The 19,176-nt window shown below is 36.3% G+C and overlaps 1 protein-coding gene across 4 annotated transcripts in view; it reads right to left on the bottom strand.

Moving 5' to 3' along the window:
- Nucleotides 1–19,176, bottom strand: part of LOC114942262 (uncharacterized) — a 346,485-nt gene that overhangs the window by 208,426 nt on the left and 118,883 nt on the right. For all 4 annotated transcript variants that reach the window (XM_085488071.1, XM_085488070.1, XM_085488072.1 and 1 more), the window contains 2 exons: nt 14,771–14,932; nt 11,206–11,389 (listed from right to left, as the gene is read on the bottom strand). In XM_085488071.1, the coding sequence (XP_085344197.1) occupies nt 11,206–11,389; nt 14,771–14,932 (346 nt within the window). The remainder of the gene's footprint in view (nt 1–11,205; nt 11,390–14,770; nt 14,933–19,176) is intronic.

Below are 19,176 nucleotides of genomic sequence, written 5' to 3'. Positions count from 1 at the left end.
CTGAGCTATTCAGATCATTTTCTCTCGCATTTATTTTCTTTAGGGGGAATAGGGGATGCATGGAATTAAATCTCTTGTAGAGATTATTCCAATTTTATATCTTGGCCGTGTCCAAGTAAAATTTGGTGCCTTGTGCACAGGTATTTAATTCTAACAAAAAAATTTAGTTTCGTTTAGGATAACGCACTGTCATCCGCGATTTGGCTCTTATTGCCTGTCTTATATGTGTTAAATTTATATTTATATTACAGAGCCTAGTTAAACTCTTAATTTACCATTTTTACTTTATTAGAATTTTATTTTATAAGTATTTATCTATTTTATTTATAACATTATTTTATAGCATTTATAAATTTCTAACATTTCCTATGTGTGATTACATGTTCAGTAAAATATTTTTAATCTTGAAAATATTTAAGAATATATTTCATATGAAATTACATATAATCTGTAATCTTCCATGTAAGTATCAATATTGCATAATTATGCTAGGTCGGAAAAAAACCTAGCTTAATCATGTAATTTTACATAAATATTTTTTTTAGTGGGAAGAGGCTGCATTCTGTCGCCGCCATTTTGTATAAAAATTGAAAAAAAAAATTTGTGAATATATTTCAAAGTACAATATGTACAATAAGAGCCTTTAAACACATTTTGTGTTCCATTCACTATATATTTTCAAAAAATTGTCAGAATTATGCTGTTTTTCGGGCGCTAGAGTAGCATTATCCCTTAAGCAAAATATAATTTAATATGCTTTTTTTCTTTAGATGACTTCTTATGTTTGTATTACACGTGCAGGCAAAGTGGCACTTTGTGTGCGTGTTTTCTGTGCGGAAAACGGCCGATTTTCTACGCCGCCATCTAGCGGCGACGCTGTGAGTGAATAAGCCGCGTTCAAAGTCGTTGCCCACAACTATTCCCGCACCGTGTTGCCGCAAGATGGCGGCGTGCGATCGGCCACCTCGCACACAGAAAACGCGCACAAAGCCACTTTGCTTGCACTTGTAATACAATAGTATATTGTGTATCAAGTGCGGAAAGTTGACAATTGATCACGAGTGCGGGGGATGGACGCACGAGCTGAAGGCAAGTGCGACCACCCCACAATTGTCAATACGCACTTGATACACACGATATTTTGTATTACAAGTGCAGGCAAAGTGGCTTTGCCGGCTTTAGCCGTGGGCAATGACTTTGAACGCGGCTCAGTCGTAGGCAATGGCTTTGAATGCGGCTTATTTACTCACCGCTAGATGGCGGCGTGGGAAATCGGCCGCTTTCCGCACAGAAAACACGCATACAAAGTGCGACTTTGCCTGCACGTGTAATACAAAATAGTATGTGTATCACGTGCGGATTGACAATTGGTCACGAGTGCGGGGGATGGACGCACGAGCCGAAGGCGATACCACACGAGTGAACAATTGTCAACTTTCCGCACTTGATACACAATATACTATTAAAGCGTTTATAGGGCGATAAAAGAAGTGCGTCATTATTCCCGTTTATCCCCCATCCCTCCTATAATTTTGCGACGAGCCGTGTCCCCCCAAAACGGTCTTACTTTAGATGAATCGCCTTAATACTTTTTCACGACGTGAAACTTACTTTGTCTAACTCGCGATGTCACTTTGCGTCCGAGACGTCAAGAGATATAAATTCCGGGGTCTTGGATAGCAAAGGGGATGAGAGGGGGGCAAAGTTCGCTTTTTGAGAGCCGCGCCGAAAACGCTCCTGGCGCGGATTAGGCAATCTTACCGTAAAAGTGGTGTAATTTATGAAGCTACTTAAACCTTAGCCCTCGAGTATAATATCCCCCTCTCTCTACCCCTTTCGCGGAACGAGATAAACTCTTCGAAAGGAAATTCGAAGAGTTTAATATCGTTATATGACCTGGCAGTTTGGAAAAAAAAGAGAGAAAGAGACGATATATAAAACAAATTGCGCATGCTGGAGAACGGAATTGATGTTGTAAAACCCTGGCAGAACTTTGATATTGTAAAACTCTCTATTGAGCGCACGGAATATGTATATAACTTTAATTGTTATACGGTATTTCAATATATCGCGTGTCTTTTTCGCGCGAGCTGCCCTAAATACATAGCAAGTAGGTCTCTCCAAACACTTTTAAATCGTGTGTAAATTGTCGCGCGGGCTCGCACACATTCCATATTCCCTTGAAACGTATTCGTGTATCGTAGGCCAAAAGAGAAAGAAGGAGAGCAAAAAAAATGCGCATTTTAACGAATCAAAGTTTCGTAACATTTTCCGCGTGAAAAAGTTTTTTTAACGGAAAAAATTAAAACGGTCAAACATCGCTTTTTTGGAAAGTCAGAAAGAAAATTTATCGCCAGCAGGGCGCGTTATGTATGTAACTAGGCTAAAAAAACGTAAACTAATGTGAAAGATAAAGAGCTGCGAGGTATCGCGTTTTGCTGGAATTCTCTTATCGCTGCTCAAATGTTCCTGCTCGAATGTAGCCTCTTGCATAATGCCGGATATACCAAATATAATTACGATAATGGTAATAAGCTGCAGTTAAAGTATCTTACACATTTCGCGAGCGCTAAATCCGCAGCGCTTACAAGAGTATAAGATATTAAATATACAGGATTTTCCAGAACTGGCGGAAAAGTTTTTAATCGCAAGTGCCTGGTATCGTTTAGAGATGATTTGTCCTCAGCGAAAATGTCGGGACATCAATAATTTCCGAATTATAAGCAGTTGAAAATAAATACTTTTTTGGAAACTAAGCCTTAATGGAAATAATTAAAAAATTAACAGAACTGCATTCTTCAGTTAATTTTAGGTAAAGTTTGCTTTAATAGAATTTTAATATAAGGCTTAGTTATAAAAATACATAATAACAAAAATTGGGAACGCGCTAAAAATGATGGCCTCCCTCAACATTTTTACAGAGGAAAAATCGTCTCCAAATGATACCCCAGGAATCTGCCGTTAAAAACTTTTCCTGTATCGTATATAAAAAAATGTATTTCTTTAATTTAAAAAATATGTTAATGTTACAGTAATAAAAAAAACGCGTGCGTTAATAAAAAAATTAAGTTTTGTTATAACAAGTTTCAGAAATTTATTTCTTACGAGGCGATATCATCTTCCTCTCTGTGATAATCCGGAATGGGATTTTTCTCTTCTCCCGTTTCCTTTTTCCTTTCTAATCTTCCAATCGCTGTCATGCTTTAACAAGCTGCTAACCGAACTGTTAATCTACGTCATTAAATATCGATGTAATTTCTCATTTCTGAAAGGTGCGTACATTTCTATAGAAGACGTCTATCGCGAGACACGAAATTGGAGCGAAGGGGTATTAATCTGAAAGCTCAGTGAAAGAGCGCGAGAGAGAAAGGAATAAATAAAAAGAGAGAAAGAACGAGAAGACGAAAAGAAAGAAGTCGTGGAGCGGATCGAAGGCGCGAGCAGGTGATCCCCGTGAAAGCAGAGCGACCCCGAGCGATTTTCATACAAATTCCCGAACCGCTCGGTAATCATAGCGAAATTAAGGTCATCCATCACTCGTTCTACTCCGTCAGTCCTCTCCCTCCTCTTAATAGTATTTCGCTGAGCGACGTAATTTTGTAACTCTCTCGCACCCTCGTCTTGACCGCATGTACATACACGAAACGACAACAGGACGGAAGAGATGATTGAAGCGTAAAGCTGCGAAGGAGCTTTTGCTTCACGTCGAAAGAGAACACGGCGCTTCGCGCTTCCCGCAAACTGACCCAGAGCTTCCGGGTTGTGCCGCACGCACATCCGTCAACAAGCCGGCTGGAATATTCAAGGGATAACTCATGGGTAATGAGGCCGGGTTGCACGATATATCGCGATGAATTAATTATGAGCGTGCATATGCGTGTATGGTATATATATGTTTGCCTGTGGCGAAGGCAATTTTTCAACATTCTGTAAGTTAGGTTGGGTTAGGTTCTGCAAGTTAATGTCCCTTTCACGTGAGTTATCGCGCGTGCGGTTTGATTCGTCGCGTTCATCACATATTATTCGTGAAATACTTTTTAATTAATTTCTGATATTTTTTATCACGATCACAGATCGGCGGAATTTGCGATGGAACGCGAATTTTTCATATATGTAGGTATGTATGTGTAAAGAATTTGCGTTCCGTCAAAAATTCCGCCGATCTGTGATATATATATATATATATAAAAGCTCTCATTATCTAGCTTATTACTTTACGGGTCGCCTACGGCTTCCCAATCCCGTGAAATGAATAAATATATCCCGCGTCTATCTAAATTAATCCTCCTTTTATCCATTTGATCATTCAATCATTCAATTTCGCAAATTAATATTGGAGAGTTTCCTTTCATATATATGTATGCATAGCGTTATATTTCCCCTACGGACACACCGTTCATTATTGCGAATTAATTAACTTTATCGGCGAATAGATAGATACATAGAGATACATTTATATTATTGGAACAAGAGAATTATATAAAGACACATGGAATGGCACATTCAACGAATATGATTTTCATTGACGGTACGCTTCGTGGTTAATTTGTGCAATTTCGAAACTGGCGATTATGCATGTATATAGTGTTGCGTTGCAATCAATTTTCGAGGATAACGCACCATCGAAAGGTTACGAGTGGAAAGGTGAACGAAATTCATCCGTTCAATAAAATAAATTCATAAATTAATCGCACATTGTTAATGTTAAGTGCGCCTAAAATATAATCTCTGCAAATATTTGGAAAATTTATTATTTTTTTCGCGCGAAACAATTCTCGAATACTCCAGTAAGCTTGTAATATTACATTCGCTCGACTTTGGAAGAGAGAGAGAGAGAAAGAGAGAATTTAGCGTTTTGATGAATTTATTTTCATAATAACTTTTGTTCTAATTTTTTAAACGAAACACACATACATATCTACGAAATAATGAACAGTTATTTCGCAACTTTATTTATGCGCGTTTATTAATCACGAAATATAATTTTAACGAATAATAATTGTGTGTGAGCACTGTATTTTTTTAAATAAAAATCTCGCTAAAAATTACATTTTTTTAAAACAAAGTTTTGCTAACAAACCTGTATTTCGGAGCAAAATACCGCAATCGCTACAATACCCACGGTTTTGCAGAAAAGAGCTGATATTCGGTGCTGTTTTCGATTTTCATTCCAGACTAGCTAGGTTTGCTATAGCGCGGTCAACTTAATACGATGTCGGTTCCGGAATCGCACCACCGTATGGGTCGTTCGAGGGACATTCGCGGAATGAAGTGCATGTCCAGCCAAGGACCTGACCCAATTGTGTCGCATCGGGAACGTGCGCGTACATCGAGATGATCGTGGCTCAGCATTCGGGATTAGGAGCACCTATCTTCCGGTTTTCGACTTGAACATGGGACAGTCGAGTGGCCCGCGCTTTGTTCCTTTCCCCCGAAATTCACGTTCCATTATTAAGCTCGTACGAATGTTCCCCGAGAAGGAACCCGGGAAGTCCGCCTGTGTGGGACAGCGGTAAGATAGACGATTTGTGTCCGTGAAAGAGAATTCGCCGGAAAGAAAGGACGGGGCGAGATATAAACGGAATGCGATTCATGCGAGGAACAAATATCTGTAAAATGCGGAGTGCTCTGCTACAGGAGGGATATTTATAATTTCATGAAAAGAGCTTCGGGCTGATTGGTAAATTGACTTAGATTCATATATATACTTTTTTTTTTTAATTAATTAGTAAATGAATTAAGGGGATGCCGGAGAGACGGCCGAACTCCGATAGGTTAGCACCACACATATCTAAACATATGCACGTATACACATATACACATGATAGGTTAGCACCACACATGTCTAAACATATGCACGTATACAACACATATGCGTGAAAATTTTCTGCACCGTTTTCTTATTTATTAGGCTTTTAAACTTATATCTAAAAATATACTAATACTTCGTCATTCAATTTCTAGTCGGAACCTATCTTATTTTGTACGTACAAACAGCAAAACTTTTATATTAAACAATTATTTTTTTGATCTGACGACAAAAGTCGGTAAAGAAATTTTAGTTTTAAAATTTTTTCTTGTTTTTAACATAAAATCAGTAGGTTCCCACTTTGTTTCTGTACGTGTTTTAATTGTGGTAAAGCATTTATTATTTTATTAAACCAATAAAAAGATTTCGGTGCAGAAAAATTTATAATCATCTGATCGATAAAACAGACATCCGGCATCCCCTTAAAGGGAATGAATCTAAGTAAATTTTTATACATTCTTGGAAAGGAAATAATGAGATGCGCTATCTGACAGTAGTGGACATCTGTGCTTTATACGTGAATATAACGTCGTAATTCTCTATAATCAACGATCGCAACCTTTTGTTCTTTGAGGGATGTGGTGAACGTGACACAGAACAGTACAAGGCACCTATTATGGCGTTCCACACATAGAGGGAGGCCTGGAAAGTTACATTAATTATAACTTAACGAGCATGAACTACACACGTATTACACGACCGCGTCGTGTAACATGTGTCGTTTGTCATATTTCCACCAACTCCGTCCTATATGCTACGGTCCTGTGTGATATTAATTCAGCGTCATGCGTTGCGTAAACTACGAAAACCAGAATTTCAATCTCATTCGTAAACGTTGAATCCTCTCGAAAGATTGTGCGCAATTTACCAAACATAACTCTGCGACGGAAAGCTCATATATATTTAAATGTATTATCTACGTCATAGTTATCTACGATTATATGTCTCGTCTATTCCATTTTCAATAGAAGCGCGCCAATACACACACACACACACACACATATATATATATATATATATATATATATATATTTAGATCGTCCATCGATTTGCGCAACTGTTTTATTTTCGACAATATCTCTTCCTCTCGAATCGATTCAATGCAAATGAGCTTTAAAGCTCATCTCCCGATTAAGCGATTTTATTTAAATGTTTTTAGTGCACCGTTTCCAATACACACTTTCACGTGATATTCTCTCATTGATGTTTAGACGTGTGAAATGATCCGTAAAATTCTACGCGGATTGTGTGATACTGAAATTTTGTAGAATTTTCCGCGATAAAGCTGATCAAATGCCAATATTTTTCCGTATACGAGGATTTGCGCGATACGGTTTGTGCGAGTGGCGCTGTTTCTTCCGATCGTTGCAGTTTCTCTCGGAGTGTAACGCCCAGAGAACGGAAGAAATGCGAACGGTTTTGGCCGTGCAGACAAGAGTAACGATATTTCTCGCCCTCAGCTTATCGGCTGTTTCCTCGCTAACAAGTGGATTTAAACTGGGTTTCTACATTTTTTATGTGTATTTAAAATGCGACGCCGAGAGCATCGTAGATCGTTTACGAAACATATTTTTGTTTTGATATAATAAGAGAAAAATGCAGATTTGCATTTTACACACGTGCAATTTATAATTTTTTAAACATTCGGAACTTTTTAAAAATGCAAAGGGATTTTTGCCGATTTTTTGCAAATGCTTATAAAATATTTATATTGCTAAATTGATCATAAAATATATTTAATGCGAATAAAATGTTAAATTGTCGATAAATTTTTGGCTAATTATTATTAAATCCAATAATCGAGATTGCAAATTCATATGCATTTTAATCGCTCGATAGAATTTATTTTCAGATACGGCGATACGCGATATTTCGCGAATTGTGGTTACAAATTTAATACAAGTATAATTTAAAATTTATATATATATATATATATATATATATCGACTGTAGAACCTAACGCGATATGTCTTTTCCGTCAGTTATTGCGAAAATTAATTTTTCGCTAATTAGGAATAGTATTTTTTAGTTGAGATCTCTAATTCCTGTGTTCCCCTTTAACCCCTTTGTAAAGCAATAGACGAGAAAAATATCGGTCCAAAAGTAAACTGAATCGGAAATCAAACCCGAGTCTTTCGTTTGCCGGTAAAAAAAACAAGTGTAATTTGTTTCAAGAAAATATAACAAATTGCGAGAACACACGGGCGCAAATTTCCCTTTCATGTCGTCACAATAAGCACACATCCGTTCGGTGGCTGTTATACTTTGCGTATTCCAGAGAGAGAAAGAGAACAAAAGCCACTACAATAAGACGCTCATATGATGCTCGACGCGTCGTAAAGCCCTACCAACTTCATCGTCGTGGCACACGACAGGACGAGGAGGATTGAGGTGAAGAGCCTTGTCGAAAAATTGTAAGAACTTTTCCAGGGCTTGTCGAAGGCCTTTTCCGTCCTCCACAAAGTTTGTCCATGAACATGACCGGAGTGGACGAGCTTTCGCGCGTGGTGGGGTTAGAGAAAAGTGCTGCGGGGTTTCTGAAAACAGTAATTTTTCTCCCCCAACTCCTGATTCTCTCTTCTGTAGCTCTGCCGGCGTCATTTCTGACTCCTCACCTCTCCCCGAGTCGAGAGAAACTCGAGAGAATCTCTCGAGCTATCGGCTTCGTAAGAGCGGAAGTATGACAAATTGAAACGGCCATCGACGAGAGCGATTTCCAATCATATCACCCCTCGCGCTTCTTCTTTCTTTAGCTACTTGTACGTGAGTGCGAAAAGGGTTTAAAATATTTTGGAGTTTGAAATGAGGTGTCTTTTTATATTGTTGGTCTTGTCTTGTGTCATCTTCAATAATTTTTTCAAAAAAACGTGGTTAACATTGTCAAGAAGGACGATGTCAACGCCTACGGAACGTTTTTATTTCTCGCATATTAACGATGAAACTTTTCGAGATTTGATTAAAATCAAAGATCATATCGAGGCGAACATTTGTTGGACATGACGAATTGAAACACGCTTTAACTGCTTATAAATTCTCGACTTTTATTAATTTTCGATATTATGTGAATTTTTGTATGATTTTGTATTTTTTTGAATAATTATACTGAGGAAGAGCGCGTGCGGTTGAAACGTTTATTTTATTATTTTATAATGATTGTAATTTTTGCTTAGGTTTGAGTATTGAATGTTTGTAGCTTTTACATAATGTTGTGTTTAATAGTTTATACATGGAATAAATTTTATTTGACTGAACAACTCTAATAATTGCTTGATAAGTTGGCCTTTTTATTTATCACTTTTTGTATTTACAATATACAAGCGAAACTTTGTATCAATTGATTTAAAATATTTTATTTTGACCAACAAAAATAATCATGTGAAATTTTGAGAGAAACATTCGGGCTAGGGTTCGTGATTTTAATCGAATAATCGATTAATTTAAACTCGATTAATCGTAATGTAATTGGAAATAATCCGCATTAACATCTTGAAATAATCTAAGAATAATATAGCGATGTATTCAGCCTCATAATCATACATGCTACACATCATCAAAAGTTGTAATCCTTCGCATCATCCAAGTTATTTTATATGTTTATAATTAATAGTATGAATTGCAATCGTTCGCATCGCGCGCGCGCGATTATTAATGTAATTGGAAGAAATGATTAATATTTGATTAAACAATTAATCGATTTTGATTAGTCGATTAAACGATTAATCGGGTAGAATCACAAGTTCTAGTTCGAATGTTTCTCTCGAAATTTTACATCTTTATTTTTCTTTTGGTCAAAATAAAATATTATAACCAAGGTAAGAAAGTTTGATTGCCAGTAAAGATTAAAATCAAGGTTAATTTTGAAAATATTTTGTACAATATTACACGTGCAGGCAAAGTGGCACTTTTGGTGCATGTTTTCTGTGCGGAAAGCGGCCGATTTCCCCCGCCGCTATCTAGCGGCGACGCGGTGAGTGAATAAGTCGCGTTCAAAGCCATTATCTATGACTCAGCCGCGTTAAAAGTCATTGTATACGGCTGAAGCCGTAGGAAATGTATTGAACACGGTTATTTCCCCACTGTGCCGCGACAAGATGGCGGCGTGCGATCGGCCGCCTCGCGCACAGAAAACGCGCAGAAACAGCCACTTTGCCTGCATTTGTAATACAAAATAGTATGTGTATCACGTGCGGATTGACAATTGTTCACTCGTGTGAGGTGGTCGCACTTGCCTTCGGCTTGTGCGTCCATTCCCCGCACTCGTGACCAATTGTCAACTTTCCGAACTTGATACACAATATACTATTAAGCCCTTTTCTTACACACGTACAAGTAGCTAAAGAAAGATCAAACGCGAGGGGTGATGTAATTGAAAATTCGATTAATCGATTTCAAATCGCCTAAACTTAATTATCATTAATCGATTAAACATTTTTTCAATTAAAATTGTAAAATTAATGTAAGAACAAGCTAACTCAAGAGCATAAATTATTGGGATATGTTAGTGAATATTATAAATATTTATTACTTCTTAATTATACCATGTTAAAACAATTAAAACATATTAATACAATTAAATCAAACGTTTCGATTGTACGCAGTCTTCTTCAGTGGTGTCATATAGTATTAGTCAATTATATAATTTTAAAAAACATTTCAACGCGCGCGCGCGCGCGCGCGATGCGAACGATTGCAATTCATACTATTAATTATAAACATATAAAATAACTTGGATGATGCGAAGGATTACAACTTTTGATGATGTGTAGCATGTATGATTATGAGGCTGAATACATCGCTATATTATTCTTGGATTATTTCAAGATGTTAATGCGGATTATTTCCAATAATGATTTTAAAGGTGCAAATTTTTTCAATTACTTGTTATTTTTACTAGAATTTTATAATATGTAACTGTGTAGTGTGCAGTGTCTACAAAGAAAAGAAAGAAGTGTTAAATTAAAACTTATAATCTTTAAAAATCTTTAAAAATTAATATATTAATTAATCAGAAAAATCGATCAATCGAATTAATCATTTAATCGAGTCCTAATTCGGACTCTTCACCTTTAATACAGATCTGTAATAAAATGCAAGGAAAAAAAGCGCAATCTCCTATAAACAACAAAAAGTAAGTCTCAAGTCATCTGCTTATAGTGTTCCCATATGTCATTACGTATTCAAAATTACTTCGGCTCGACCGTAAGACGATATAAGAAGTTTACGTGTATGAGGGGTTATAACCGGAGGAGGACGCTATACATATAAGTGTCGAGGATACTTTTCCATAAAGTTTACGGTCGCGCGGTAATAAAGGGGAATAGAAGGACGCAAACGGGTGGATGCCGTTAAGCGATACGAGCGGATCGAAAGAAAGGTGTGACCGAAAAACTACTTACGCAGTGCCGTTGTGTCGGCCGATGGACACCAGTCGATATATCTGCAGCTCGACCCGCTGTCCAGTATCCGGCACGAATCTGTATGTACACCTCGAGGGCCCTTGAAGATACGGCGACTTTATTTGCCCGAAGCCACGATCCGATTTGCTGAACAGCTGCCTGCTGTCCAACGTTATATTGCACACTGAAACGGAACAAGACGATCGTGTTGATGTAAAAATATTGAGAAAAGCTGAAACGACAGCGATATACGACAGCAAATTCACTCGCTCGTATTGCTGCTAGGCGTATATCGCAGTAACATTTTGCGAATATTTTCCAGTTAGTTTCCAGTCTCTCTTCCGTTAGTTTTTGCAGTAATAACGAATATACTCCGTACAATACATATGTAATTGCAGTTTAATTGCAGTTTTCTCTGTACACAAGGATAACCTTTTCATTTCGCGATATCAAATTTTCGCGCCATAATCTTCACGCGAAAAAATAGGACAGCGAGAGGGAAAAATGAAGTGCGGCTAATAACGATTTTTCTTGCTCGTATACTTTTATTGGCGCTGACTCTATATGCAGTCGTGCTATTCGGGCGACGACGAGTCGCGACAGCTCGGCGTAATATTATGAGGCAATCTGCCATAGTGTGTAATTTGATTCTTAATTGCATCCCTCCCTTTGGGATGTTGCGCGGGATGTTTCGTGATTGCAGCGCGAGTATTATCTTATATAAGCCGTGATGTTGTATTTCTTGGGAATTATTTCGTTTTTTACATCACAGACTATATCATCGATATGTATGTCAATTTTATAAAATACTCTTATATAAAGCAAACTTGAAACTTTATCTTCAATAAAGATTTCGAGTTCGTAAAAAATTTTTTATCTTGTTTTTTTAGAGGGAAAATATAAAATCCAATTTTTCTTATATTCAATATAAAAAAAATATACTTGGCAAAATTGATTTCGACGTAACTAGCAATTTTATTCAATACTTTCACGGTGTTTTGACCATTTGGTTGTGGTCCTTATCAAGTGAGAATTCTATAACACAATATTACACAATAGTTTTTAACAATGTTGAAACATACAAGAACATATTTAAATGTTAAGTTATGACCACAAACATACCCATCAATTAAAATGAGATTAACGCAACATAAAACCGATCTTATTTAAAATTAATAGTTAAAAGAGGAACACGTCCCATCGCTATGATGTTTTGTCAAACGACTAAATTTGAAACGCACAACTAAACAATCTTTATTATTTTTTCGTAAATATTTGTCAAATTCTCAGTGTCTTTCTGTAGGTTAACAGTATTATCATGCTTCTTTATGAAGAACATTTCAGCAATCTCTCTCTTTCTTACATGTTTCTCATTATGTAAAATGGTCGGTGATTTCCAATTAAAGTCATGTCCAAAATCACATCTGTGTTTACTCAAAACCGAATGATTAGACTCATGTAATTTAATATTGCTGGCATGTTCCTTCACTCTAGTGCATAAATGTCTTTTTGTTTAATCAATGTATGAGGCATTACAATTTTCACAATTAATCTTGTATACTCTACATTCGTTTTTATATCATTAATTATTAAATCTGTACTTCGTTTTATCAGCCTATTCAACTTTTTTGGCAAACTATAAACGACATTTAAGTTAGCATTTTTAAGTGACTTTTTAATATTGTCGCTAACGTCTTTAACATATGAAAATGGAATCACATAATTCTTATCTTGAGTCGAATTCACATTATCGTTATTATCCAAATCATTATTCAAACTATCGTTATTATCCGCATTGTGACGGTTAACATTCCTATTATTATTTAGTACATTAATTCTTTTATTTACATATTTATTAATAATACGGAAAGCAATTATTAATTAAAATGTTCTTTACAATCTCAATATTCGTATTGTGAAATTGTTTGTTTGAAAGTAAAATTGCATGGTCTACTAAATTATAAATCATATTAATTTGTGGTCATAACTTAACATTTAAATATGTTCTTGTATGTTTCAACATTGTTAAAAACTGTTGTGTAATATTGTGTTATAGAATTCTCATTTGATAAGGACCACAACCAAATGATCGAAACGTCGTGAAAGTATTGAATAAAATTGCTAGTTACGTCGAAATCAATTTTGCCAAGTTTATTTTCACCGCTAGCGTCCAATATTAATTTTGATTGATCTTAAAAAAATATATACATATTGCTGCTAAGATATGAATTTTTATATAGTCTCGCTACCTATTTTTCATTTGCATTTTAAATAATCCCATGTATAAACTTGCACGAGAAAATAATTTATAAACTCTTCTAGCCGTGTACACAGTAAGGATAGTATATCTACACGGTCTCATATATATTTCCTACGAAGCTACGGCTGCAAGAAATCCGAGAGGAGAGAAGGATTTGATGGATGGAACACGAAGGCAATATCGCCTCCAGTAATTAGCGCAAAGAAAGGTTGGATGAATGGAGCATAAGAACTTCGTCAAGAGTGATTAGTTGGAAGAAAGAAAGCTCGGCATATACACAAGAGTAATTTGCCCGATACGATTTATTCCTTCGCGGAAAAGAAGCAACATTCGCGATCGAGACTTCTTCTCTTTCTCGGAAATCTCGGTGTCTTTTGAGTAAAATTGCGATTCATCCTCTTATAAACGCTCATTCTCCTTCTTTTCTCCATTTGCCCTTTGAATCGCACTTCCTACCCATTTTCTTCATCCCACGAACTGTTTCCAAAGGGAAACTCCCTCGCGCGCGCGCTTTAATTTCCACTTGTTCGCGCAACACGGGTGACTGTAAATGAGAAGAGGCGCGAGGCAAGTGGCTTAATGGCGCGAATCTTGTTTCTAGTCTGCGTCGACTCAAAGAGATCCCCCGTGTCTTTTCGACACGATGATTGTATTTCCCGTAAGACCGAAAGAGCAAAAATGTTAGTTAGTCGATCGCGCAAAGAAAGCGGCGAATAAAGATTTCATTTAATATTTCTTTCATTCAAACGTATAATATAATTACGTCGTTTGCTTTAATTAGTAAATTGTATAAGTCAAGAATAATTAATGTGCCTTTAAAGGAGGAGATCTGCATTTAAAATAAAACACGCAATGTTTGCAATTAATTATATTATATAATTTTGAGAAAATATAATAGGTATATATATATACAATAGAATGGACCCAAAACTCGCGAATGACTTGTTAATGGCAGATTTCTGGGATCATTTGGAGACGATTTTTCCTCAACGAAAATGTCGAGAGAGGCCATCATTTCTTGCATGTGTCCAATTTTTGCCATCATGTATCTTCGTAATTAAATCTTGAATTAAAATTCTATTAAAGTAAACTCTACATAAAATTAATAAAAGAAAGAAGTGATTTTGTCTATTTTATTTCCACAAGGCTTAGTTTGCGAAAAATTCCTTATTTTCAAAAACATCTCAAAAATTATTGATGTCTCGACTTTTTCGTTGAGGAAAAATCGTTTTAGATATTCGTTCGGAAATATATTTCCAGGACATCAGGTTTGTATATTATATGTATATTTTATAGGTTACTTACTATTCGCGCAATGCCGCTCCAGGCCGCACTGAGCGCATCTATCTGGCGAAGCTGCACCGCAGCTGCAACCGCCTGACGGCACACAACAAGCGCAATCGTTGCTGGACGAATTGAAGCTGCAGGCGCAGCCGCTGGTGCTTTGTGTCCAGAGATCAACTTGACCTGAAACAGAATACGCCGTTTCACGAAACAGTCAGACTCGTCAAGACATTTTAGTCGATATTTGCCTCGCAAATTTTGCGTCAAAGCACAATGCGTTTGTCGATTAGTCAAGTTATATTAAATTTACAAAAGATAGCAGTATTGCTAATAATATCTAAAAATAATAAAACAATTTCAATTTTTATATATCTATAATAAGGATAAATCAGATACCAATATAATAAGTCAAAGAATGCGCGCACCAAAATAAAAAAGAAAATAACTTTAATAAAATTTTATAAAATTAGATATTGTGCAAGATTTTAACATAATACTTCTATTAAAAGTTTTTGGTTAAATTAGAATCTTTACAAAGCAGATTAAAAGAAAATATAAATTACTCTTGCCAATAACTCTGACGATTTTAGATATTTATAACATTATCATATCAATTTTTAAAATGAATTATTAATCATCTCAATTTTCCATTTTGTGCGCAAAGAATTTTAATTATCGACGATTTTCAGTAAATTTTCCGTTAATATTATTACGCATTGTTTTATTATTTTTAAATTATCAATGAAATTACACTCTTTTAGATCCAATTCACATCTTTTAATTGACATTACAAATATCGTTACACAAAGGTGTATGCGTCAATAATATATCTCCAGTACTTCTATTGTATCGGGATTATAAAGCCGCACGCGGGCTCTTTATTGACTCTAGAAATGTCACGCATGGTGCCGCGTTGACGTTATACATATATCGATATACGTAAATAGAAGGGTATCCGAATATATCGCATCAACGAATCGTTTAACTCTCCGACGTAATTATACATCTATCGATGTCAAATAAAGTTTACCTATAATTGACTGCGGTCCAGCAGCCGCGATATATATTCTCCGCCGAAAGCTCGTAACGAGGCACGGCCGCGTGCTTTCAACAATATATCGAAGCTACACATTGGAAGACTCTCTATTCTGGCTAAACGGTTCGCGGGCTTTGTCGAACGATTTTCAACGTCCACTCGATCTGCATTCGGCTTGACATTCCCGGCACGATATTACATTTTTCGCCGTTGTGTCCGCAGCTCTTTTACGTTTCTCCCGTTCCCTCCTGCATTCCCACATGGCTCTTTTTCTCCCTATGTGCTTCTGTACGTTTTCCGGTACCAATAAATAGAAACGCAATGAGAAACAGGAGACAAAGAGAGAAAGAGGGTGAAAGGCGACATACAAACCCTTCATTGTTTTTTCGCTAACCGGATTGCGTCCACCGCGCCTTCACGTTTTTCAAATGTGTCCGATGAACCGACAAAAATGCGGTTATTAATATAGTTTAAAAGTCCCTTCCTCTTTTTCCCCATCAAACTGTGGCGCAGAGAGAGAGAGAGAGAGAGAGAGAGAGAGAGAGAGAGAGAGAGAGAGAGAGAGAGAGAGAGAGAGAGAGAGAGAGCAAGAGGAGAAAGTTTTTCGCCCGATTGTGTAAAAAGTTGGTAAATGTCATGTCGTGCTAGTTGACCTTACAACCCTGGTTAAGATCTTTAACATCTTTCTTCGAGATTGAATAGATGTCATCGAGTGCGTCGCGTAATTAACTTTTGCTTTGCATTTTTAATATAGTATTGCGAAATAAAATGTTTGTAATATAAATTTGAATAAAATTTAAATTTTTTAATAGTTAAGACCTGGAACCTTTTAATTTAAAAATTTATTATTTTACAATAATAACTTACTTAATATTACAAGGCCATGTGAAACGAGCAATAAATATATTTAGTAAGTTATCATTGTGTTTGTTTACATACACTGTAAAAAAATATGTAAAATTACATAAATAATAAGTGTAAAATTATACGATAAATAATAGAAATGTTTACCTTTTCATTATTTATTATGTAATTTTATATTTATTATTTATGTAATTTTACATATTTTTTTTACAGTGTACGAGCTTGAACACTGATACAGATTAGTTGATTTTGTATTATTTTTCTATTATTTATTATTTTAACTATACAAATTTTGAATAATATATTCGCCAAATTTTTTATTTTTCGTTCCGTTAACAAACACGAAATAAAAATAAGACTTTGAGCACACATGTCAAAATTGTGTATCAAGGTAAAGGACGGTAATCCGATTTTCAAGTAGACAAGCGGATATGCGTCACGGGTTTCTTATGTCACGCCCGAGATTACATATTTTTCTACTCCTCTCCACGATTTGAGATTGTTGCGTAGAAAATTCAGTGCCATTCGTTTCTCGGGATTCCTAATCCACGATTTCACAACCAAATGGCATTCTTCAGCCGTCACGAAAACGCTCGACGAAGAAATCGTTGTCAATTACGATCGTGTCATTCTCCGTCATTCTACGGTAGAATCGAAAGATCGGGGAAAAAAAAGACCACGGCAATTTGCTCTCTAATAGAGATTTCCGGTTGGTTTTGCGAACGCGGAGATATGTTATGCGTGATTGATTGTCTAAGAATCCGAGATAGGAAGAGAACGAGAATTAGGTGGTGCGTGGGTGATGAAAAGGGAGCGCCGCCAAATAACGACCGAAGATGGAGGAGAATAGAACTGGGGCGAGAGATGGAGAAGCGAAAAAGACGGGGTGATGAGGAAAGCGCTGGGGGAAAAGAGCGGGATGGGAAGAAGACATAAATTCCGTGCCAGTGTAAAAAGGGCGTTAAGAGGAGAAACCCTGGCACCCCCGATATGTCAATATCCAGAGGAAATACGGGGCGGTACTTGGCCGGAGGGATAGTAAAAATAAAGCAAACTTTATTGCCGCCGCTACTGCTGCTGCTGCTCTCGCCTCCACGACTATAGGTATCCCGCCGTGAGCGTCGGTGCCGCAATGGTGGAAATGTTTTTCGGAAAAACGTTCATCCCTCGCGCGCGATTCTTGTAGAACACGGATAACCAGCCGGCGGCCCTGTTAAGGGCTACATTTCAAGGGATTTTACGGTGCGTAGATCGCGAAGGTGTTGAACGATAGGTGGGAAAGAGAGAATCGCAATTGAATTCTTAATCCATCGATCTAGTCTCGATTACGACCTGGGTTTGTTTAAACAGGAACGAGCGCTATGTGGCCAGGATAAAGGGAATCTTGCCAAGACTTGCGCGGCGATCCGAGGGGATAAGAATTGGCAATACTTGATTGAGGGAAGGAAGAGCGAGGACAGAAGAAGTTCGTAGGTGGAGCCGAAAGTGAGCGAGGGAGACCGGAGAAAAGACGAAAACCCGAGTGAGGGAGGATAGTTTGGGGTAAACAAAGACGTACTCCACGCGAACGGCTTTGTGGTGCTCCGTTTTCCTCTCGCCAGACCCTCTGGGATTCTACTGTTGCCGTAAGATTCACTCATGAAAGCTTCCCCTTCTGTTTGATTATTCAAAGACTGACGCGGCTATTAAATGGTTATTATTACGAATAGCCACTGGATAATTACTTTCATTTCGATATTATTTTATGGAGCTTTTGATTTATGCAAGGTAAAAAGCAATCATCATTTTAAAGGTCGTAAGCGACCTTTTTTATATAGCTCGGTATAATATTTATATTGGTTAAATACCAATTTATATACACATATATATATTTTTTTTATCGGTATATAAATCTATCACACGTTCTTCATTGAACTGTAAATCATAAAAATTGTCTATAAATTATAGAGAGAAATTTATAGAACTATAAATTATAAAAATTTTCTACAGTACGAAAATTATATCCTACATAAATAGAAAATAAGAATATTTTCTTTCTATAAATTCTACAAACTTTAATTTAGCGGGAAAATATACGTGAATAAAGCGAGATTTATTTCAAATTAAATTTATATTCGCTTCAGATTATACAGATAATAATGTGTAAATCATATATTATGCAGACGGTGCAGTTATCTTGTAGCTGATGCAGTTTCGATTAGCAGGCTGTGTAATCAATAATAAACGATTTGATATCATCCGTTCATGATGCTCATTAGATACACATTAGTGTTTCTCATAAACTTGGAATATTAAATACACTTGGAATGTACATTGATTAATAAAGTAAATCAATCGTTAAGCAATGTGAATATTGCAATATACAGCGATTACCTTGCTTTCAGTACAAATATTTGTATTATATACTATATTTATTGTGGCTTAATGTAACATATGTCTTAACACATTTATTATGAAAAAAATTTCTAAACGCATATATCTGTAGAAAAACAATTATACATATTTAGACCTTTTTTTAACCTTTCTT

The sequence above is a fragment of the Nylanderia fulva genome, unplaced genomic scaffold, assembly GCF_048542155.1.
Source record: "Nylanderia fulva isolate GAGA-0341 unplaced genomic scaffold, ASM4854215v1 Scaffold62, whole genome shotgun sequence".
NCBI classification, from domain to species: Eukaryota; Metazoa; Arthropoda; class Insecta; order Hymenoptera; family Formicidae; genus Nylanderia; species Nylanderia fulva.
The sequence above is the reverse complement of the archived record's forward strand: the minus strand, read 5'-3'. Positions and strand labels throughout refer to the sequence as shown.